The sequence below is a fragment of the Heterodontus francisci genome, chromosome 39 (genome assembly GCF_036365525.1).
Source record: "Heterodontus francisci isolate sHetFra1 chromosome 39, sHetFra1.hap1, whole genome shotgun sequence".
Lineage (NCBI taxonomy): Eukaryota > Metazoa > Chordata > Chondrichthyes > Heterodontiformes > Heterodontidae > Heterodontus > Heterodontus francisci.
In genome coordinates, this window is record NC_090409.1 from 37,639,192 (window position 1) to 37,662,856 (window position 23,665).

The 23,665-nt window shown below is 52.4% G+C and overlaps 1 protein-coding gene across 1 annotated transcript in view; it reads right to left on the bottom strand.

Annotated features, from left to right (window-relative positions):
- Positions 1-19,201: 19,201 nt before the first annotated feature.
- Positions 19,202-23,665, bottom strand: part of LOC137352738 (C-X-C chemokine receptor type 3-2-like) — a 59,215-nt gene continuing 54,751 nt past the window's right edge. The window contains exon 2 of the mRNA XM_068018496.1: positions 19,202-22,566. Coding sequence (XP_067874597.1) covers positions 21,559-22,566 — 1,008 coding nt within the window. The 3' untranslated portion in view covers positions 19,202-21,558. The remainder of the gene's footprint in view (positions 22,567-23,665) is intronic.

A 23,665-nucleotide genomic window follows, 5' to 3' on the forward strand; every position in this document is an offset into this window, starting at 1 on the left:
CGACCGTGCAGCACTCCCTCAGTACTGACCCAAAAATTGTGCAGCACTCCCTCAGTACTGACGCTCAAATCGTGCAGCACTCCCTCAGTGCTGACCCTCTGTCAATGCAGCACTTGCTCAGTACTGACCCTCCGACAGTGCGGCGCTCCCTCTGTAATGACCATCTGATCGTGCAGCACTCCCTCAATACAGACCCTCCGACCACGCAGCACACCCTCAGTGCTGACCCTCTGACAGTACGGCACTCCCTCAGTACTGACCCTCTGACAGTACGGCACTCCCTCAGTACTGACCCTCCGACCGTGCAGCACTCACTCTGTACTGACCCTCCGACAGTGCAGCGCTCCCTCAGCACTGACCCTCCGACAGTGCAGCACTCTCTCAGTACTGACCCTCCGACAGTGCAGCACTCTCTCAGTACTGACCCTCCGAAAGTGCAGCACTCCCTCAGTACTGACCATCTGACAGTGCAGCACTCCCTCAGTACTGACCATCTGACCTTGCAGCACTCCCTCAGTACTGACCCTCTGACAGTGCAGCACTCTCTCAGTACTGACCCTCCGAAAGTGCAGCACTCCCTCAGTACTGACCATCTGACAGTGCAGCACTCCCTCAGTACTGACCATCTGACCTTGCAGCACTCCCTCAGTACTGACCCTCTGACAGTGCAGCACTCCCTCAGTACTGACCCTCCGAAAGTGCAGCACTCCCTCAGTACTGACCATCTGACAGTGCAGCACTCCCTCAGTACTGACCATCTGACCTTGCAGCACTCCCTCAGTACTGACCCTCTGACAGTGCAGCACTCCCTCAGTACTGACCCTCCGAAAGTGCAGCACTCCCTCAGTACTGACCATCTGACATTGCAGCACTCCCTCAGTACTGACCATCTGACCTTGCAGCACTCCCTCAGTACTGACCCTCTGACAGTGCAGCACTCCCTCAGTACTGACCCTCCGAAAGTGCAGCACTCCCTCATTACTGACCCTCCGACAGTGCAGCACTTCCTCAGTACTGACCATCTGACAGTGCAGCACTCCCTCAGTGCTGACCCACCGACCGTGCAGCACTCCTTCAGTACTGACCCTCCGACAGTGCAGCACTCCCTCAATACTGACCCAAAAATTGTGCAGCACTCCCTCAGTACAGACCCTCCGACAGTGCAGCACTCCCTCAGTCCTTTTTTTTCCTTTTGGGCCTCCTTATCTCGAGAGACAATGGATACGCGCCTGGAGGTGGTCAGTGGTTTGTGAAGCAGCGCCTGGAGTGGCTATAAAGGCCAATTCTGGAGTGACAGGCTCTTCCACAGGTGCTGCAGAGAAATTTGTTTGTTGGGGCTGTTGCACAGTAGGCTCTCCCCTTGCGCCTCTGTCTTTTTTCCTGCCAACTACTAAGTCTCTTCGACTCGCCACAATTTAGCCCTGTCTTTATGGCTGCCCGCCAGCTCTGGCGAATGCTGGCAACTGACTCCCACGACTTGTGATCAATGTCACACGATTTCATGTCGCGTTTGCAGACGTCTTTATAACGGAGACATGGACGGCCGGTGGGTCTGATACCAGTGGCGAGCTCGCTGTACAATGTGTCTTTGGGGATCCTGCCATCTTCCATGCGGCTCACATGGCCAAGCCATCTCAAGCGCCGCTCAGTACTCCCTCAGTACTGACCCAAATATTGTGCAGCACCCCCTCAGTACTGACCCTCCGACAGTGCAGCACTCCCTCAGTACTGACGCTCAAATCGTGCAGCACTCCCTCAGTACTGACCCTCCGACAGTGCAGCACTCCCTCAGTGCTGACCCTCTGTCAATGCAGCACTTGCTCAGTACTGACCCTCCGACAGTGCGGCGCTCCCTCAGTGCTGACCCTCTGTCAATGCAGCACTTGCTCAGTACTGACCCTCCGACAGTGCAGCACTCCCTCAGTACTGACGCTCAAATCGTGCAGCACTCCCTCAGTACTGACCCTCCGACAGTGCAGCACTCCCTCAGTACTGACCCAAAAATTGTGCAGCACTCCCTCAGTACTGACGCTCAAATCGTGCAGCACTCCCTCAGTGCTGACCCTCTGTCAATGCAGCACTTGCTCAGTACTGACCCTCCGACAGTGCGGCGCTCCCTCTGTAATGACCATCTGATCGTGCAGCACTCCCTCAATACAGACCCTCCGACCACGCAGCACACCCTCAGTGCTGACCCTCTGACAGTACGGCACTCCCTCAGTACTGACCCTCTGACAGTACGGCACTCCCTCAGTACTGACCCTCCGACCGTGCAGCACTCACTCTGTACTGACCCTCCGACAGTGCAGCATTCCCTCAGTACTGACCCTTTGACTGTGCGGCACTCCCTCAGTACTGACCCTCCGACATTGCAGCCCTCCCTCAGTACTGACCCTCTGACCGTGCAGCACTCCCTCAGTACTGAACCTCTGATCGTGAAGCACTCCCTCGGTACTGACCCTCCGACATTGCAGCACTCCCTCAGTACTGACCCTCTGACCGTGCGGCACTCCCTAGGTACTGACCCTCTGACCGTGCAGCACTCCCTCAGTACTGAACCTCTGATCGTGAAGCACTCCCTCAGTACTGACCCTCCGACAGTGCAGCATTCCCTAAGTACTGACCCTCTGACATTGCGGCACTCCCTCAGTACTGACCCTCCGACAGTGCAGCACTCCCTCAGTACTGACCCTCCGACAGTGCAGCACTCCCTCATTACCCACCCTCCGACAGTGCAGCACTTCCTCAGTACTGACCATCTGACAGTGCAGCACTCCCTCAGTACTGACCCTCTGACAGTGCAGCACTCCCTCAGTACTGACGCTCCTACCGTGCAGCACTCCCTCAGTGCTGACCCTCTGATCGTGCAGCACTCCCTCAGTACTGACCCTCCGACAGTGCAGCACTCCCTCAGTACTGACGCTCCTACCGTGCAGCACTCCCTCAGTACTGACCCTCTGACAGTGCAGCGCTCTCTCAGTACTGACCCTCTGACAGTGCAGCACTCTCTCAGTACTGACCCTCTGACAGTGCAGCACTCTCTCAGTACTGACCCTCTGACAGTGCAGCGCTCCCTCAGTACTGACCCTCTGACAGTGCAGCGCTCCCTCAGCACTGACCCTCTGACAGTGCAGCGCTCCCTCAGCACTGACCCTCCGACAGTGCAGCACTCTCTCAGTACTGACCCTCCGACAGTGCAGCACTCTCTCAGTACTGACCCTCCGAAAGTGCAGCACTCCCTCAGTACTGACCATCTGACAGTGCAGCACTCCCTCAGTACTGACCATCTGACCTTGCAGCACTCCCTCAGTACTGACCCTCTGACAGTGCAGCACTCTCTCAGTACTGACCCTCCGAAAGTGCAGCACTCCCTCAGTACTGACCATCTGACAGTGCAGCACTCCCTCAGTACTGACCATCTGACCTTGCAGCACTCCCTCAGTACTGACCCTCTGACAGTGCAGCACTCCCTCAGTACTGACCCTCCGAAAGTGCAGCACTCCCTCAGTACTGACCATCTGACAGTGCAGCACTCCCTCAGTACTGACCATCTGACCTTGCAGCACTCCCTCAGTACTGACCCTCTGACAGTGCAGCACTCCCTCAGTACTGACCCTCCGAAAGTGCAGCACTCCCTCAGTACTGACCATCTGACATTGCAGCACTCCCTCAGTACTGACCATCTGACCTTGCAGCACTCCCTCAGTACTGACCCTCTGACAGTGCAGCACTCCCTCAGTACTGACCCTCCGAAAGTGCAGCACTCCCTCAGTACTGACCATCTGACAGTGCAGCACTCCCTCAGTACTGACCCTCCGAAAGTGCAGCACTCTCTCAGTACTGACCCTCCGAAAGTGTAGCACTCCCTCAGTACTGACCATCTGACAGTGCAGCACTCCCTCAGTACTGACCATCTGACCTTGCAGCACTCCCTCAGTACTGACCCTCCGAAAGTGCAGCACTCTCTCAGTACTGACCCTCCGAAAGTGTAGCACTCCCTCAGTACTGACCATCTGACAGTGCAGCACTCCCTCAGTACTGACCATCTGACCTTGCAGCACTCCCTCAATTCTGACCCTCTGACCATGCAGCACTCCCTCAATACTGACCCTCCGATTTTGCAGCACTCCCTCAGTACTGACCCTCCGACAGTGTAGCACTCCCTCAGTACTGAACCTCTGATCGTGCAGCACTCCCTCAATTCTGACCCTCCGACCGTGCAGCACTCCCTCAGTACTGACCCTCTGGCCGTGCGGCACTCCCTCAGTACTGACCCTCTGACCGTGCGGCACTCCCTCAGTACTGACCCTCTGACCGTGCGGCACTCTGTCAGTACTGACCCTCAGACAGTGCAGCACTCCCTCAGTACTGACCCTCAGACAGTGCAGCACTCCCTCAGAACTGACCCTCCGACACTGCAGCACTTGCTCTGTACTGACGCTCCGACAGTGCAGCACTCCCTGAGTACTGACCCTCCGACAGTGCAGCATTCCCTCCGTACTGACCCTCCGACACTACAGCACTTGATCAGTACTGACCCTCTGACAGTGCGGCACTCCCAAAGTACTGACCCGCCGACATTGCAGCGCTCCCTCAGTACTGACGCTCCGACTGTGCAGCACTCCCTCATTACTGACCCTCCGACAGTGCAGCACTCCCTCAGTACCGACCCACCGACAGTGCAGCACTCCCTCATTGCTGACCCTCCGACAGTGCAGCACTTCCTCAGTACTGACCATCTGACAGTGCAGCACTCCCACTCAACTGACCCTCCGACAATGCAGCGCTCCCTCAGTACTGACCCTCTGACAGTGCAGCACACCCTCAGTACTGACGCTCCGGCAGTGCAGCACTCCCTCAGTACTGACCCACCGACCGTGCAGCATTCCCTCAGTACCGACCCTCCGGCAGTTCAGCACACCCTCAGTACTGACCCTCCAACCGTGCAGCATTCCCTCAGTACTGACCCTCCGACAGTGCAGCACATCCTCAGTACCGACCCTCCGACAGTGCAGCACTTCCTGAGTTCTGACCCTCACAAGGTGCAGCACTCCCTCAGTACTGACCTCCCGACAATGCATCTCTCCCTCAGTACTGACCCTCCGACAGTGCAGCACTCCCTCAATACTGACCGTCTGACCATGCAGCACTCACTCAGTACTGACCCTCCGACAGTGCGGCACTCCCTCAGTACTGACCATCTGACCTTGCAGCACTCCCTCAGTACTGACCATCTGACCGTGCAGCGCTCCCTCAGTACTGACCATCTGACCTTGCAGCACTCCCTCAGGACTGACCCTCTAATCGTGCAGCACTCCCTCAGTACTGACCCTCCGACAGTGCAGCACTCCCTCAGTACTGACTCTCTGACCGTGCAGCACTCCCTTCATACTGACCCTCTGATCATGCAGCATTCCCTCAATACTGACCCTCCGACCGTGCAGCACTCCCTCAGTACTGACCCTCTGACTATGCGGCACTCCCTCAGTACTGACCCTCTGGCCGTGCGGCACTCCCTCAGTACTGATCCTCTGACCGTGCGGCACTCCCTCAGTACTGACCCTCTGACCGTGCGGCACTCCCTCAGTACTGATCCTCTGACCGTGCGGCACTCTGTCAGTACTGACCCTCCGTCAGTGCGGCACTCCCTCAGTACTGACCCTCCAACCGTGCAGCACTCCTTCAGTACTGACCCTCTATGCGGCACTCCCTCAGTACTGACCCTCTGACAGTGCGGCACTCCCTCAGTACTGACCCTCTGACCTTGCGGCACTCTGTCAGTACTGACCCTCCGTCAGTGCGGCACTCCCTCAGTACTGACCCTCCAACCGTGCAGCACTCCTTCAGTACTGACCCTCTATGCGGCACTCCCTCAGTACTGACCCTCTGACCGTGCGGCACTCCCTCAGTACTGACCCTCTGACCGTGCAGCACTCCCTCAGTACTGATCCTCTGACCGTGCGGCACTCCCTCAGTACTGACCCTCTGACCTTGCGGCACTCCCTCAGTACTGACCCTCTGACAGTGCGGCACTCCCTCAGTACTGACCCTCTGACCTTGCGGCACTCTGTCAGTACTGACCCTCCGTCAGTGCGGCACTCCCTCAGTACTGACCCTCCAACCGTGCAGCACTCCTTCAGTACTGACCCTCTATGCGGCACTCCCTCAGTACTGACCCTCTGACCGTGCGGCACTCCCTCAGTACTGACCCTCTGACCGTGCAGCACTCCCTCAGTACTGATCCTCTGACAGTGCGGCACTCCCTCAGTACTGACCCTCCAACCGTGCAGCACTCCTTCAGTACTGACCCTCTGACTATGCAGCACTCCCTCAGTACTGATCCTCTGACCGTGCAGCACTCCCTCAGTACTGACCCCCTGATCGTGCAGCACTCTCTCAGTACCGACCCTCCGACAGTGCAGCATTCCCTCAGTACTGACCCTCAAATCGTGCAGCACTCCCTCAGTACAGACCCTCCGACCGCGCAGCACTCCCTCAGTACTGGCCCTCTGACCGTGCAGCACTCCCTCAGTACTGACCCTCTGGCAGTACGGCACTCCCTCAGTACTGACCCTCCGACAGTGCAGCACTCCCTCAGTATTGACCCTCTGACAGTATGGCACTCCCTCAGTACTGACCCTCCGACAGTGCAGCACTCCATCAGTACTGACCCTCCGACATTGCAGCACTCCCTCAGTACTGACCCTCCGACAGTGCAGCACTCCCTCAGTACTGACCCTCTGACAGTATGGCACTCCCTCAGTACTGACCCTCCGACAGTGCAGCACTCCTTCAGTACTGACCCTCCGACAGTGCAGCACTCCCTCAGTACTGACCCAAAAATCGTGCAGCACTCCCTCAGTACTGACCCTCCGACAGTGCGGCACTCCCTCAGTACTGACCCTCTGACCGTGCAGCACTCCCTCAGTACTGACCCTCCGACAGTGCAGCACTCCCTCAGTACTGACCCTCCGACATTGCAGCACTCCCTCAGTACTGACCCTCTGATCGTGCAGCACTACCTCAGAACTGACCCTCCGACACTGCAGCACTTGCTCAGTACTGACCCTCTGACCGTGCGGCACTCCCTCAGTACTGACCCTCCGACACTACAGCACTTGATCAGTACTGACCCTCTGACAGTGCGGCACTCCCTCAGTACTGACGCTTCGACCGTGCAGCACTCCCTCAGTACTGACCCTCCGACAGTGCAGCACTCCCTCATTACTGACCCTCCGACAGTGCAGCACTTCCTCAGTACTGACCATCTGACAGTGCAGCACTCCCTCAGTGCTGACCCACCGACCGTGCAGCACTCCTTCAGTACTGACCCTCCGACAGTGCAGCACTCCCTCAATACTGACCCAAAAATTGTGCAGCACTCCCTCAGTACAGACCCTCCGACAGTGCAGCACTCCCTCAGTACTGACCCAAATATTGTGCAGCACCCCCTCAGTACTGACCCTCCGACAGTGCAGCACTCCCTCAGTGCTGACCCTCTGTCAATGCAGCACTTGCTCAGTACTGACCCTCCGACAGTGCGGCGCTCCCTCAGTGCTGACCCTCTGTCAATGCAGCACTTGCTCAGTACTGACCCTCCGACAGTGCAGCACTCCCTCAGTGCTGACCCTCTGTCAATGCAGCACTTGCTCAGTACTGACCCTCCGACAGTGCGGCGCTCCCTCAGTGCTGACCCTCTGTCAATGCAGCACTTGCTCAGTACTGACCCTCCGACAGTGCAGCACTCCCTCAGTACTGACGCTCAAATCGTGCAGCACTCCCTCAGTACTGACCCTCCGACAGTGCAGCACTCCCTCAGTACTGACCCAAAAATTGTGCAGCACTCCCTCAGTACTGACGCTCAAATCGTGCAGCACTCCCTCAGTGCTGACCCTCTGTCAATGCAGCACTTGCTCAGTACTGACCCTCCGACAGTGCGGCGCTCCCTCTGTAATGACCATCTGATCGTGCAGCACTCCCTCAATACAGACCCTCCGACCACGCAGCACACCCTCAGTGCTGACCCTCTGACAGTACGGCACTCCCTCAGTACTGACCCTCTGACAGTACGGCACTCCCTCAGTACTGACCCTCCGACAGTGCAGCACTCCCTCATTACTGACCCAAAAATCGTGCAGCACTCCCTCAGTACTGACCCTCCGACAGTGCAGCATCCCCTCAGTACTGACACTCAAATCGTGAAGCACTCCCTCAGTACTGACCCGCCGACTCTGCAGCACTCCCTCAGTACTGACCCTCCGACAGTGCAGCATCCCCTCAGTACTGACACTCAAATCGTGAAGCACTCCCTCAGTACTGACCCGCCGACTCTGCAGCACTCCCTCAGTACTGACCCTCTGTCAGTGCAGCACTTGCTCAGTACTGACCCTCTGATCGTGCAGCACTCCCTGAGTACTGACCCAACGACAGTGCAGCACTCCCTCAGTACTGACCTTCCGACAGTGCAGCATTCCCTCAGTACTGACAGTCTGACAGTGCGGCACTCCCTCAGTACTGACCCTCCGACAGTGCAGCACTCCCTCAGTACTGACCCTCCGACAGTGCAGCACTCCCTCAGTACTGACCCTCCGACAGTGCAGCACTCCCTCAGTACTGACCCTCCGACAGTGCAGCACTCCCTCAGTACTGACCCTCCGACACTAAAGCTCTTGATCAGTACTGACCCTCCGACAGTGCAGCACTCCCTCAGTACTGACCCTCCGACAGTGCAGTACTCCCTCAGTACTGACCCTCCGACAGTGCAGCACTCCCTCAGTACTGACGCTCCGACCGTGCAGCACTCCCTCAGTACTGACCCTCCGACAGTGCAGCACTCCCTCAGTACTGACCCTCCGACAATGCAGCGCTCCCTCAGTACTGACCCTCCGACAATGCAGCACCCCCTCAGTCCTGACACTGCAATTGTCGGCCTGTATTTTGCACTCAAGTTCCTTACATGGGCCTCGTTCCCAGAACTTTCTGACACAGGGGTCTGGGAGTTTCCCACCCTGGCACTCAGTCGAAAACATTGCAGATGGTGTGAGGATCAAGTGTGAGGATTATCTCCGAGAGGGTGGGAATCTAACATGGATAGCCATCTCTTCCAGGTGTCTGTGGAAAGAGGGTAAGATAAAGGAACGATGTTCACTTCATGCAAGATTCTTAATCGCCCTGAGCTGAAAAAATAAATTTCCTCTTCTGGAAAAACAATTTGCCTTTAACTGACATCAATTGTGGCAACATCAGAATGGAGGAGGCCATTCAGCCCATCCAGCCTGTTCTGTCATTCAGTGAGATTACGGCTGATCTGTGATCTATCTCCATATTCCCGCCTTTTCCCCATATCCCTTAATACCTTTGGTGAACAAAAATCGATCAATCCCTGATTTAAAATGAACAATTGATCAAGACATCGATTCCCATTTGTGGAAGAGAATTTCCAAACTTCCTCCCACCCTTTGTGTGTGGAAGTGTTTCCGAATTTCACTCCTGAAAAGGACTGGCTCTAATTTTTAGACTCGGCCCCCGAGTCCGAGACTCCCCAACCAGTGGGAATAGTTTCTGTCTATCGACCTTATCAGTTCCCCCTTCATATCCCAAAATCTTCGATCAAATCACCCCCTAACCTTCTAAATTCCCGGGAATACAACCCGAGTTTGTGGAATCTCTCCTCGTAATTTAACCCTTGGTGTCCCGGTATCCCTCTGGTAAATCTACACTGCACTGCCTCCAAGGACAATATCTCCTTCCTAAGGTGTGGGGCCCAGAACTGCTCCAGGGTAACTCCAGGTGTGGTCTAACCAGAGCTTTGTAAAGTTCACTGGTACTAATCAAACTGGAAAAGCACGGCAGCAGAATAATCACCCATGGTTCACCCAGTAACTTTCCCCGTGATGCAGTGCTTGTGCCCGGTCACGGAAGGGCCGGTGGAGGTGAGCACGGAGAAAAACAACAGTCAGGGAGGAGAGTTTGCAGAATTCATGCTAAAAGATGTTTTTGAAACTATCTTCAACAGGAAGTCAAACTTTTCGCACCTATTCACCACTGTTTTGTCATTATCTGAACTGTTTTTCTCTCTCTCTCTCTCCGACAAACAACCTCAAACTGGGTCACTGCATCTGACCAACTTCCCTCCCGGCCAAGCAGCCATTTCCCAGCCACCTGCTGAGTTGGGATGTGCTGGCAGGCTATTCAGCTAAGGGAGGCGGCACGACCGTCCTGTTTGATCTCAGCTTGGCTGCTCCATTTGTGAATAAGCGATGAAAACTCCGAGCTGGCACCTCCCCCTCTGTAGCTCAGGTCTGCACAGATTGGCACAAGTCCCCAGCCGGGATTCCTCGTCTCCTTCCCCTGGGCTGGCGACTGGCATCGCGCAGCTCGTGCCCAGGCTCCAGGCCGGCACTCCCGCTCCCGATGACAGCACCGAGGATGCTCTACACTTCCTTTTGGAAGAGACATGAAACCAAAGCCCCTCCCCCCCCCCAGTCGGCCATTACCGCGTTGCTGTACGTGGGATCTTGCTGTGCGTAATTTGCCTGCTGAGTTTCCTACATTACAACAGTGACCACACATCAAAAAAAGTTTTGCATTTGCTCGGACCCACTTTGGGACATTCTGAGGGGGTGAAAGGCATTGCAGAGCAGTAAGTGCAGGGGGTTCAGTGGCAGAGTGGTTATGTTACTGTGTTAGTAATCAAGAGGCCTAAACTACTGATTTAGAGTCAGGGTTCAAACCCCATCACTGCACCTGAGGAATTAACATTTTTTTTATTCATTCATGGGATGTGGACGTCACTGGCCAGGCCAGCATTTATTGCCCATCCCTAATTGCCCTTGAGAAGGTGGTGGTGAGCTGCCTTCTTGAACTGCTGCAGTCCGTGTGGGGTAGGTACACCCACAGTGCTGTTAGGAAGGGAGTTCCAGGATTTTGACCCAGCGACAGTGAAGGAACGGCGATATAGTTCCAAGTCAGGATGGTGTGTGACTTGGAGGGGAACTTGCAGGTGGTGGTTTTCCCATGCATCGGCTGCCCTTGTCCTTCTAGTTGGTAGAGGTCGCGGGTTTGGAAGGTTCTGTCTCAGGAGACTTGGTGCATTCCTGCAGTGCATCTTGTAGATGGTACACACTGCTGCCACTGTGCGTCGGTGGTGGAGGGAGTGAATGTTTGTAGATGGGGTGCCAATCAAGTGGGCTGCTTTGTCCTGGATGGTGTCGAGCTTCTTGAGTGTTGTTGGAGCTGCACCCATCCAGGCAAGTGGAGAGTATTCCATCACACTCCTGACTTGTGCCTTGTAGAAGGTGGACAGGCTTTGGGGAGTCAGGAGGTGAGTTACTCGCCACAGAATTCCCAGTCTCTGACCTGCTCTTGTAGCCACGGTATTTATGTGGCTACTCCAGTTCAGTTTCTGGTCAATGGTAGCCCCCAGGATGTTGATAGTGGGGGATTCAGCGATGGTAATGCCATTGAATGTCAAGGGGAGATGGTTAGATTCTCTCTTGTTGGAGATGGTCATTGTCTGGCACTTGTGTGGTGTGAATGTTACTTGCCACTTATCAGCCCAGGCCTGGATATTGTCCAGGTCTTGCTGCATTTCTACACAGACTGCTTCAGTATCTGAGGAGTCACGAATGGTGCTGAACATTGTGCAATCATCAGCGAACATCCCCACTTCTGACCTTATGATTGAAGGAAGGTCCTTGATGAAGCAGCTGAAGATGGTTGGGCCTAGGACACTACCCTGAGGAACTCCTGCAGTGATGTCCTGGAGCTCAGATTCAATTAATAAATCTGGAATTAATGAAATCTGACCATTATACTGTCAGATTGTCATTAAACACCCTCCCCGCTTCCCGCCCCCGATTTACTGATGTCCTTTGGGGAAGGAAATCCACTGTCCTGACCTGGTCTGGCCTCCATGTGACTCCAGACCCACAGCAATGCATTTGTATCTTAACTACAACAACTTTGTTAACATCGTGCCATAAAGATAATCAATCACCAAGGGGTTAAGCACCCTCTGAAATAACCCAGTGAGTTCTGCAGGAAGGGTGCAGGCCCACTTCCTGTAAATGAATAATAATTACAAAAAAATCATTCTTTTCATTTGTTGCGACATTGTAAAAATCAAAGACATGAAAAGGAAGAAGGCGACAAAATGAAAGTAGTTTAGCAAGAAGGAGTTGAGACAGAGCCTCCTTACACAACAACTCCCATTTCAAAGTGCAGAAGACACAGTCATCAGCTGGCATGAAATCTTCCTGACGTCTGGTTCGACTGCCTGGTAACGGTCCAGAACAGATAGTGCTGCCCTTTCCCTTTTTAACACTTGGCCGTGACTCCTCATGAGCAATGGCACGGGAGGTCGGTCAAAATAATCATAGAAATGGATTGTGAGGCTTTTGTGCCTTTATTCTGCAGACGTGGGATCAGTGCTGCCAGACCCCAGGGGACAGTGTGGTTCCGCATCAACATCCTGGGAGCAAAATTCCGGCATGTGTCGAGCGATCTGGGAATACTCTGGTTGGTTGAGACCAGTGGCAATGTCATTCGCTGCCAATGAAACCTGGAAAGTTGCAGCAGCACGGAAATAAAGCAATTTGGCAAAATGTGGCAGTTTTTGTGAAAGATGAGTTCTCTGTATCTCTCATCCAGTAGATTTTTAAATAAAGTGTGTCTCTCACCCGGTCTCAGTGAACTTCATTCCAGTGATGGTCGATTTCAGAGAGTCAGAATCTTGTGTGTCAAATACGACTCTCATTCCATGATAGATCGCCCTCTCCAGTTCCATGATGGCAACAGCCCATGTAAACATGTCACGCTGTGATTACACCCTGCCACCAAAGGAGGCGTTTCGCTGAGATCTTCCTATCTCATATTATCTGGATAAACTGCTGGGGGTTGCGGGGGCAGACGGTCAAGATGGTTCTTGACCAGATGGTGTCTGGCCATTTTTTTGATACCGGGGAGTTTGTTGCTGCCAAACTGTTGGGGATGATTGAGATGTAGTTTGTATCAAACCCCCGTTTTTTTTTTTTTTTATAGTTTTTGCAAAGCCAGCTTGGACCTGTGATTGAGTTGAAAACTGGAGTTTAAATTCTCTAACATTGGTGCTCTTCATACAACGTTTCACACTCAAAGTTAGACCCAGGAATTTACACCAACCCTGTCCCGCACCTGACCGACGAAGAGCTTTACTCTGCATCTAACCCCGTGCTGTACCTGTCCTGGGAGTGTTTGATGGGGACAGTGTCGAGGGAACTTTACTCTGTATCTAACCCCCGTGCTGTACCTGTCCTGGGAGTGTTTGATGGGGACAGTGTAGAGGGAGTTTTACTCTGTATCTAACCCCCGTGCTGTACCTGTCCTGGGAGTGTTTGATGGGGACAGTGTCGAGGGAGCTTTACTCTGTATCTAACCCCCGTGCTGTACCTGTCCTGGGAGTGTTTGATGGGGACAGTGTAGAGGGAGCTTTACTCTGTATCTAACCCCCGTGCTGTACCTGTCCTGGGAGTGTTTGACGGGGACAGTGTAGAGGGAGCTTTACTCTGTATCTAACCCCCGTACTGTACCTGTCCTGCGAGTGTTTGATGGGGACAGTGCAGAGGGAGTTTTACTCTGTATCTAACCCCCGTGCTGTACCTGTCCTGGGAGTGTTTGATGGGGACAGTGTAGAGGGAGCTTCACTCTGTATCTAACTCTCGTACTGTACCTGTCCTGGGAGTGTTTGATGGGGACAATGTAGAGGGAGCTTTACTCTGTATCTAATCCCTGTGCTGTACCTGTCCTGGGGAGTGTTTGATGGGGACAGTGTAGAGGGAGTTTTACTCTGTATCTAACCCCCGTGCTGTACCTGGCCTGGGAGTGTTTGATGTGGACAGTGTAGAGGGAGCTTTACTCTGTATCTAACCCCGTACTGTACCTGTCCTGGGAGTGTTTGATGGGGACAGTGTAGAGGGAGCTTTACTCTGTATCTAACCCCTGTTTTTTTTTTGAAGGGGGACAGTGTAGAGGGAGCTTTACTCTGTATCTAACCCCCGTTTTTTTTTTGAAGGGGGACAGTGTAGAGGGAGCTTTACTCTGTATCTAACCCCCGTACTGTACCTGTCCTGGGAGTGTTTGATGGGGACAGCGTAGAGGGAGCTTTACTCTGTATCTAACCCTGTTTTTTTTTCAGCCAATCCCTGTTTTTTTTTCGGGAGCTTTACTCTGTATCTAACCCCATGCACATGTCGAGTAAAATGGAGAATGCTTTTATCTCCCTGCAGTAATTCACTCTGAATTGTATAAAAATCCCAAAAACTAAATGTTTACTATAACCTCCCTTTTCAATGTCAGAGGACACAGAGAGAAAACAATTGAAAAGCTTTAAAAAAAAAACCCAGAGTGTTACCTTAAGGAATCGCAGCATTGTTTGTGAGATAGAGTCATGGGTTCATATAAACAACAACAAATTGCATTGATATATCACCTTTGATATAGTAAAACATCCCAATTCCCCCTTCACTGGAGCATTATAAAACAGAATTTGACCCCGAGCCACGTCAGGAGATATTAGGGACCGGTGACCAAAACTCGGTCAAAGAGGTCGGTTTTTAAGGAGCGTCTTAAAGGAGGAGAGAGAGAGAGAGGCGGAGAGGTTTAGGGAGGGAATTCCAGAGTTTAGGGCCCCAGGCAGCTGAAGGCATTACCTTTATGTAACTTGATTGCTGCCGTCTTGTACACCTTTGGTCTATATATTAAACTTGTGCAGAGGGAAAGGAACAGTACGGATGCACATCGAACACAGATGGGACTTACAGACTGAATAAGAGTCAATGTCTTCCCATTTTGTGCAAAGTTTAATTCAAAGGACCTTTTCACAAAATGCAATTATAATCAGGGGCTGTGCAAGAGGCCAGGATCCGTGGCTCGGTCTGCAGTCGCGGCTCCCGAACCCGCGACCTCTACCACCTCGAAGGACAAGGGCAGCAGATGCATGGGAACACCACCACCTGCAAGTTCCCCTCCAAGTCACACACCATCCTGACTTGGAACGATATCGCCGTTCCTTCACTGTCGCTGGGTCAAAATCCTGGAACTCCCTTCCTAACAGCACTGTGGGTGTACCTACCCCACATGGACTGCAGAGGTTCAAGAAGGCAGCTCACCACCACCTTCTCAAGGGCAATTGGGGATGGCCAGCAACGCCCACATCCCATGAACGAATTTGGAAAGAGGCCAGAGTGTTACCCTTAACGGTGTTGTCCATTTGGATGAGCGGTGAAATCGAATTCCGTTTTCTTGCTTCACAGGAGAAGTCGCTCAAGCCCATGTGCCCTGTCCCCGGATCCTTCTTCCCCCTTTCCCTAAACTACCCATCCACTTATCCTTAAACCTCAGAGTGCAAGAAATAGGAGCTGGAGTAGGCCATTCAGCCCCTCGAGACTGCACCACCATTCGATAAGATCATGGCTGATTGGATGGGTGGCCTCAGATCCACTCTCCTGTCTGTGCCCTGATAACCCTTGACTCCCCTTGTCAATCAAAATTCTAACTCAGCCTTGAATATATTCACTGACCCAGCCTCCAATGCTCTCTGGGGAAGAGAATTCCGAAGATTAACGACCCTCTGAGAGGCGAAATTAAATGTGGACGTTGGCCAAAATTTGACGTTGTGGCAGAGGCCACAACCCACTGGTTGAAAGGTCAGGGGCGGTCCCAGCTCCTCCAGGACTGGAGGTCAAGCTGCAATGTCAGGTGGCCTTGATCGCGACTTCCGGCCCCTGAGGCAGCAAGTCCCGCCTCCAAGGTCAGCCGGCCAATCAGGGGGCCGGCAGCTGTTCAGTCCCAGCGGCGCCTCCAGGGGGCCACTCCTGGGACTGCACCCAGCGAGAGGAGAAGCAGGGAATGCCCGGTCCCAGCGAAGGTGAGTGGGTTTCGGACCTCACCGGGGATAATCAGCTGGGCCTCGGCGAGGGGGGGATGGGGTCGACTGAGAGGGATGGGGGAGCTGTTCCAACGGGGGGGGGGCTTGTGCCAACTGGAGGGGGGCACCATTGGGCACAGGGTGCCCGAGCAAGAGAGCCCCCCCCACCAGATCCTGCAAGGAGGCTGCCTGGAATTAGTGGGCAGCAAGAGGAGACCCTTAAGGGCCTCAATTGGCCTGGGGGCAGGTGGGATTATTGACCTCTGACCTGCTGCTGGTAAAATGACAGCCAGGGCGGGTAGGCGATGAGACTGGCACCTCCACTCCAACCTACCCCTCCCCCACCCCGACCTCCCAGTCTGCTCACGTTGGCGGGGATTTGGGGGGGAGGCCTATAATTAAGGCCATTGTCGCTGTTTCAATGCATGACTTTGTAACCCTCTGTATGTCAAGGGTCAAAGGTCAGGTCGGCTGGGTGCAAGTACTGATTGGCCACGAGCTAACCGGGATGGCGGAATAGGTTGGATGGGCAGAATGATCGGACCCCTTTTCCTGCCTAAATCTCCTACATTTGATCTTACATCTCGGGCCCTGTTTTCTCGACCCCTCCATCGCTGGCAAGTCTATCTTTGTCTATTTCGTGCTATCACTTCAGAATCTGGAACACCTTAGTCAATTCAACTCGATCTATTCAGTTCGAAGGAAAAGAGGACTAATTTGCCCAGCACTCCTCTGTGCTGGTATCTCCTTATACCAGTGCATGGGACCTGTTCTCTCTATCACCACAACATTGAGCGTGCAGCAGTTTAAGATGCAAAAGATGTGCAAGATGCAATATCAGAGGTGACACGATCGAGTAAATGGGGAGAAACTGCTCCCAGTGGCAGGAGGGTCGGTAACCGGAGGGACACAGATTGAGGATAATGGGTAAAAGAACCAGAGGGGGGAGAGGAGGAGAATTTTTTTGACACAGTGAGTTGTTGTGATCTGGAACGCGCTGCCTGAAAGGGCGGTGGAAGCAGATTCAATAGTAACTTTCAAAAGGGGGAATCGGAGAAATACTGGAAGGGGGAAAATTTGGAGGAGTTCCGAGAAATAGCAAAGGGCGGGAAAGAGGGATAGAGAGTGATGGAGTTTGGAGGGCGGAGCTGAGTGAGGGAGGGCGAGCGAGACTGTTAAACTGCAGAAGGTGGAGACTGTTGTACGAAAGCTGAAAGAAATCAACAAAGAGAAAAAGTAGCGTGTTACAGGAGAAGCCTCCCAGGCCAAATCTTCCTTTCACAACAGAGGCAATTGTCGTGGGCACTTTTTAATGAGCTATGCCAGAAATATGGAGATATCAAACTCTACCTCGTCCAGTTTGTGCCTCATTATTCTCAATGTAGCTCAGGCAATAAATTCAGCACCAATTACACATATTAATGATTACAGTACAATTAGTCAAATACAGTATCAAAATGCTGAGACAGATGGCCCTTTGAAGACAAGGTGAGTCTTGGGTGTGATTGGCAACCCTGGCATGAATTGAGCCCAAACTTTTGCCCGATTTGGGAAGATTTTTCCTTTCTCTCACCAGTTTCTGCTCGTTTGCATATCGTCGAACACGAAATCTGCTATGAACCAGCGCAACAGGGCAGCCTTTTCGAATTCAATTTTTAAAAAAATCTTGCTGTTAAAAATAGTCCTTAATATATTTACAGAGTGGTAACTTGCTGCCGTTTGATTAATGCAGCTAAAAATGGGCTGTTCGGTAAAAATAATAAGCTCCTCGTCTTGCACTCATCAGGACAATTCGCAAGAATGCCAGTGTAAGAGAGTGCTGATTGGTTGGCAGTTAACAGTCATTCACCATAAACTGGTGCATTCTCCATGGCAAAGCCTCTACCAATCAGAGTTCACTTGCCAACCAATCAGCACTCTCTTCTCACACAGTGTAAATTTGTTGCTTCCTTTACATCGGTATTCTTGCGAATTGTCCTGATGAGTGCAAGGTGAAAAGCTTTGTCAAAATGTCTCTATTTTCAGCCATACTCAAATAATAAGTGTTTTAAATGACTGGGGGATGGAAGGGGGTGGGGTGACTTTAAAACAAAACACAGCCATTCGCTGTTATGTCTGCGGTACTGTAGTTTCTTAGCAAATGAAAAAGGAATTGCATTCAAACGCTTTAGTGTTCCTGTGTCCAAAAGATTGCGACTTAATTTTTTGGAGTTTTTGGAAGGCTTGCAAATGAGTGAAATTAGCGTGGCCAGTTTTGTGCGCAGGGCCAGCTTCTAACCTGTTGTATTTTAAATCAACACAAACGATGGGAGATCGAGTTGCGCTGGATGTAATTTCTGCTTGAGATTCGCCAGTTAGGCTGAATAAAACCAGGGGAAAACTCGACCCCTCCCTCTACATGTGTGAAACTGTCTCTTTGCCCTTTGCCCCCACTCTGACCTTTCCCCTTAAGGCACTCCTTTATCTACCCAGAGTTCTGCGCGGTGAACACATGTCCTTTGCCCTCCAGGTGACACGCTAGAACCGTTTTATCCAAATATGCTGTGCTCTTCCATTTTCTTTCGTCCTCTCTCCAAACGTATCCCGCTCGGCATAAATCATGGGACACTGCAGGAAGGCAATTTAGGCCCGTGGATATAACAAAGGTTGTTCAGCCATGCAGGGCTATTCAACCATGTGGGTGAGAGAGGTAGACACGTAGCACTGGACTGATCCCTGGGATGAGGGGGGTTGTCCTATGAGGAGAGACTGAGTAGATTGGGCCGATATTCTCTGGAGTTTAGAAGAATGAGAGGTGATCTCATTGAAATGTATAAAATTCTCAGAGGGTTTGACAGGGTAGATGTTGAGAGGCTGTTTCCCCTCCGACTGGAGAGTCTAGAACTGGGTGGGGGGAGGGGGGTCCCAGTCTCAGGTTAAGGGCTTGGCCATTGGGGGACTGAGATGGGGGGAAATGTCTTCACTCAGAGGGTTGTGAATCTCTGGAATTCTCTATCCCAGAGAGCTGTGGATGATCAGTCGTTGAGAATATTCAAGACTGAGATCGAGAGATTTTTGGACGCTGAGGGAGAGCGAGGGATAGGGCGGGGAAGTGGAGTTGAGATAGAGGATCAGCCATGACATTATTGAATGGGGTAGCAGGCTCAATGGGCCGAATGGCCTCCTCCTGCTCCTGTATCTGATGTTCTTGTGTTCTAGTACCCCTCCCCCACTCTCCCCTCCCCCACACTCACGATCTGGAGACTGGACTCCAAGCAGTGACATAACACCTTCCTGGACACTTCAGTTCAATCCCACAGGCTGAATGAATCTTTTGCAAATCAGGCCGCATAATGAAAGTTGAATTGTAATCAAAGTAAGCAGAAAATTGACACAATCATAATGTTTGAACATAACAGTAGCAAAACTTTCATTTATATAGCACCTTTAATGCAATAAATCATCCTAAGGGCATTCGTAGGAGCGATTATAAAACAAATTTGACCCCGAGCCACATCAGGAGATATTGGGGACCGGTGACCAAAACCTCGGTCAAAGAGGTCGGTTTTTAAGGAACGTCTTAAAGGAGGAGAGAGAGAGAGAGGCGGAGAGGTTTAGGGAGGGAATTCCAGAGCTTAGGGCCCCAGGCAGCAGAAGGCACGGCCGCCAATGGTGGAGCGATGGGAACCGGGGGATGGGCAAGAGGGCAGAATTGGAGGAGCGCAGAGATCTCGAAGGGTTGTAGGGACTGGAAGAGGTTACAGAGATAGGAAGGGTTGTAGGGGCTGGAGGAGGTTACAGAGATAGGGAGGGTTGTAGGGGGCTGGAAAAGGTTACAGAGATAGGGAGGGTTGTCGGGGCTGAAGGAGTTTACTGAGATAGGGAGGGCTGTAGGAGCTGGAGGAGGTTACAGAGATAGGGAGGGTTGTAGGGGCTGGAGGAGGTTACAGAGATAGGGAGGGCTGGAGGAGGTTACAGAGATAGGGAGGGTTGTAGGGGCTGGAGGAGGTTACAGAGATAGGGAGGGCTGTAGGGGCTGGAGGAGGTTACAGAGATTGGGAGGGTTGTAGGGGGCTGGAAAAGGTTACAGAGATAGGGAGGGTTGTCGGGGCTGAAGGAGGTTACAGAGATAGGGAGGGTTGTAGGGGCTGGAGGAGGTTACAGAGATAGGGAGGGTTGTAGGGGCTGGAGGAGGTTACAGAGATAGGGAGGGCTGGAGGAGGTTACAGAGATAGGGAGGGTTGTAGGGGCTGGAGGAGGTTACAGAGATAGGGAGGGCTGTAGGGGCTGGAGGAGGTTACTGAGATAGGGAGGGTTGTAAGGGCTGGAGGATGTTACAGAGATAGGGAGGGTTGTAGGGGCTGGAGGATGTTACAGAGATAGGGAGGGTTGTAGGGGCTGGAGGAGGTTACAGAGATAGGGAGGGTTGTAGGGACTGGAGGAGGTTACAGAGATAGGAAGGGTTGTAGGGGCTGGAGGAGGTTACAGAGATAGGGAGGGTTGTAGGGGCTGGAGGAGGTTACAGAGATAGGGAGGGTTGTAGGGGCTGGAGGAGGTTACAGAGATAGGGAGGGGTGTAGGGGCTGGAGGAGGTTACAGAGATAGTGAGGGTTGTAGGGGCTGGAGGAGGTTACAGAGATAGGGAGGGTTGTAGGGGCTGGAGGAGGTTACAGAGATAGGGAGGGTTGTAGGGGCTGGAGGAGGTTACAGAGATAGGGAGGGTTGTAGGGGCTGGAGGAGTTTACAGAGGTAGGGAGGGCTGTAGAGGCTGGAGGAGGTTACAGAGATAGGGAGGGTTGTAGGGGCTGGAGGAGGTTACAGAGATCGGGAGGGCTGTAGAGGCTGGAGGAGTTTACAGAGATAGGGAGGGTAGTAGGGGCTGGAGGAGGTTACAGAGATAGGGAGGGTTGTAGGGGCTGGAGGAGGTTACAGAGATCGGGAGAGTTGTAGGGACTGGAGGAGGTTACAGAGATAGGGAGGCTTGTAGGGGCTGGAGGAGGTTACAGAGATAGGGAGGGCTGTAGGGGCTGGAGGAGTTTACAGAGATAGGGAGGGCTGTAGAGGCTGGAGGAGGTTACAGAGATAGGGAGGGTTGTAGAGGCTGGAGGAGGTTACAGAGATAGGGAGGGTTGTAGAGGCTGGAGGAGGTTACAGAGATATGGAGGGTTGTAGAGGCTGGAGGAGGTTACAGAGATAGGGAGGGTTGTAGAGGCTGGAGGAGGTTACAGAGATAGGGAGGGCTGTAGGGGCTGGAGGAGGTTACAGAGATAGGGAGGGTTGTAGAGGCTGGAGGAGGTTACAGAGATAGGGAGGGCTGTAGGGGCTGGAGGAGGTTACAGAGATAGGGAAGGGGGTGAGGAGGGGATTTGAAAACAAGGATGTGAATTTTAAAATGGGAGGTGTTACTGGACCGGGAGCCAGTGTCGGTCAGCGAGTGACAGGGGGTGACGGGTGAACGGGACTGGGTGCGAGTTAGGACACGGGAGTCAGGGGTGGGGTTGGGGGAGGGGGGAGGGGTGGAGTTGAAGTTTATAGATAGTGAAGGTGAAGGTTTAGGAAGAGATTTTTGGAAGACAGGGGGAAGGGGCTGCCGAGGGCTTCGGCTGACAAGAGGCAAACGCTCTATTTTCCCGAAGCCGTTCGATTCTCCGGTCACTGCCGGCCGGGTGCAGGCATCAGTAAGTGGAGGAGCTGCCCCGCTCTCTGCTACTCTGGCGACTGATGACGTGAGGCATCTTCAGATGGCTGACCTCCGCCAAGACCCTCACCATCTCGTGACGGAACTTGACTCCGATGAAGGCGTAAAGGAGCGGGTTTAGGCAGGAGTGGATGAGCCCGAGGCTCTGGGTCACGGTGCGGCTGGTGTCCAGGGTGTTCAGCATGGCGCAGTGGGTTTCGATGGCGCCCAGCGACTGGAGGGTGTCTACAACGAGCACAATGTTGTACGGCAGCCAGCAGGCGATAAAAACCACCACGATGGCGATGACCAACTTCAGGGTCTTCTGCCTCTCGAAGATCTGTGCGTGCCATAGAGTTCTGAAGATCATGCAATAACAGTAAAGCATGGCAGCCACTGGGATGAAGAAGCCAATGGAGTGATGGAGCAGACGGAGGGCAATCTTCCAATTCTCCGCGCTCTCCAGGTTGAATGAGTAAGTGCAGATGTTCATTTCCGAGTAGCTGGGCTTGTAGACTTCACGGAAGACAAGATCGACTACCGCCAGCAGGAGGCAGAAGACCCAGACAAAGAGGCAGGTGCCATCGATGTAAATGGGTTTGCGTTTCTTGTACATGTGGATGGCATGGACAATGGCGAGGTATCGGTCGAAGCCGATGCACACCAGGAAGAGGATGCTGCTGTACAGGTTGAGGGCAAAGACCCCACCAGTTATTTTGCACATGGCGTTGCCAAACACCCAACCATTGACTGCCTCCACCATCCAGAAGGGGAGCGTGATGACCAGGAGGAGATCCGCGATGGCCAAGTGAAGGATGAATGTGTCCGTGATGGTTCTGGATTGCTTGTGTCGAGCAATGATGAAGATCAACATCCCATTGCCGAACACGCCCAGTAAGAACACGACAGAGTAGATAATCGGTATGAAGAGACTGTTGAAATATCCTATCGCTATGGGTTTGCAAGGCTGGGGAAGTGGGTAGTCACTTAGCATATCATAATAATCCTTTAAAAAAGGAAAGTTACATTATGTACTGTTACAAGACTGCATCCATTTCTTTTGTAAAATATATCTTAAAGAACTTGAACTCTGGACATTGAGCCATCTGGAAGTTGCTGAACTTTGTGTTTAAAAAAAAACAAGAGGAAAGGTCAACAGAAGCTTGGCGGTGGGCAGGTCTTTCTGGAAAGCATCAGTTTGCAAACAGCCCAGCAGGGGGTTATGCTTGTGACTCTGAAAGGATGTTTGCAAGCGGATGACAGGCCAGGATTTATGGTCGTCATAGGACTTATTTCTGGAAAAAGTTGGTTTCATTTTGAAGGGTTAAAAAAAGCCAGTTGGTTTGGCTAAAAACAGAAGGAAGGGGTTGCTGTGAGCCCGCCAGGAGAAGATATCTTTCTCTCTTTGAAGAATCCCTACATCTTTAAAGAATTCCTGCATTAAGTAGTGCTGTTACCCCGCTGTATTTGAAGAAACCTTTACTGCTACATCACTGCTGGAAGACCTAAGAAAAATCCTTGTTGCTGCTTTCTGCTGTAAAGCCTGTCTGGAGCTTTCTGTGCTGAAGCTTTTGGAAGCCTACCCAGACTGATCGTCAACATCGCCTGGAAAGAGCTGTTCTAGGAAAATTCCATTGACAGCTGCCTATTTGCCTTTGATACACCGTGACAAAACCAAGGATTTCCATACCTTCTTTTCCGTCTTTTATGTTTAATTCTGTCTATTTCTTTGTGACAGCTGGAAACAAAAATCCCTTTTTTCCCAGTTAACCGGTTGTGTATGAATGTGTATGTGCGTGAGGGTTCGGACAAAATAAGGAGCTTTAATATTTCCATTTGTGTGTATGTTTTACTTCATTATTGGTAAAGACTTGGTTTCTAATTAATGGATAACTTAGTTGTTTATTAAAGAAACCTGGTTGGTGTACTTTATTCTGGGGGGGAAATAGAGTATCTGATTGGCAGTTTTGGTAAGTAGGAAAATTTAAATATATGTTGTGACCTGTGGAGAAGTGGGACTGAATTAACAGTGTACTCCTCCTGCCTCGGTTGCAACAATACCTATAATGGTTTACAGGTTCCATCAGCTAACACTGCTCATTTAT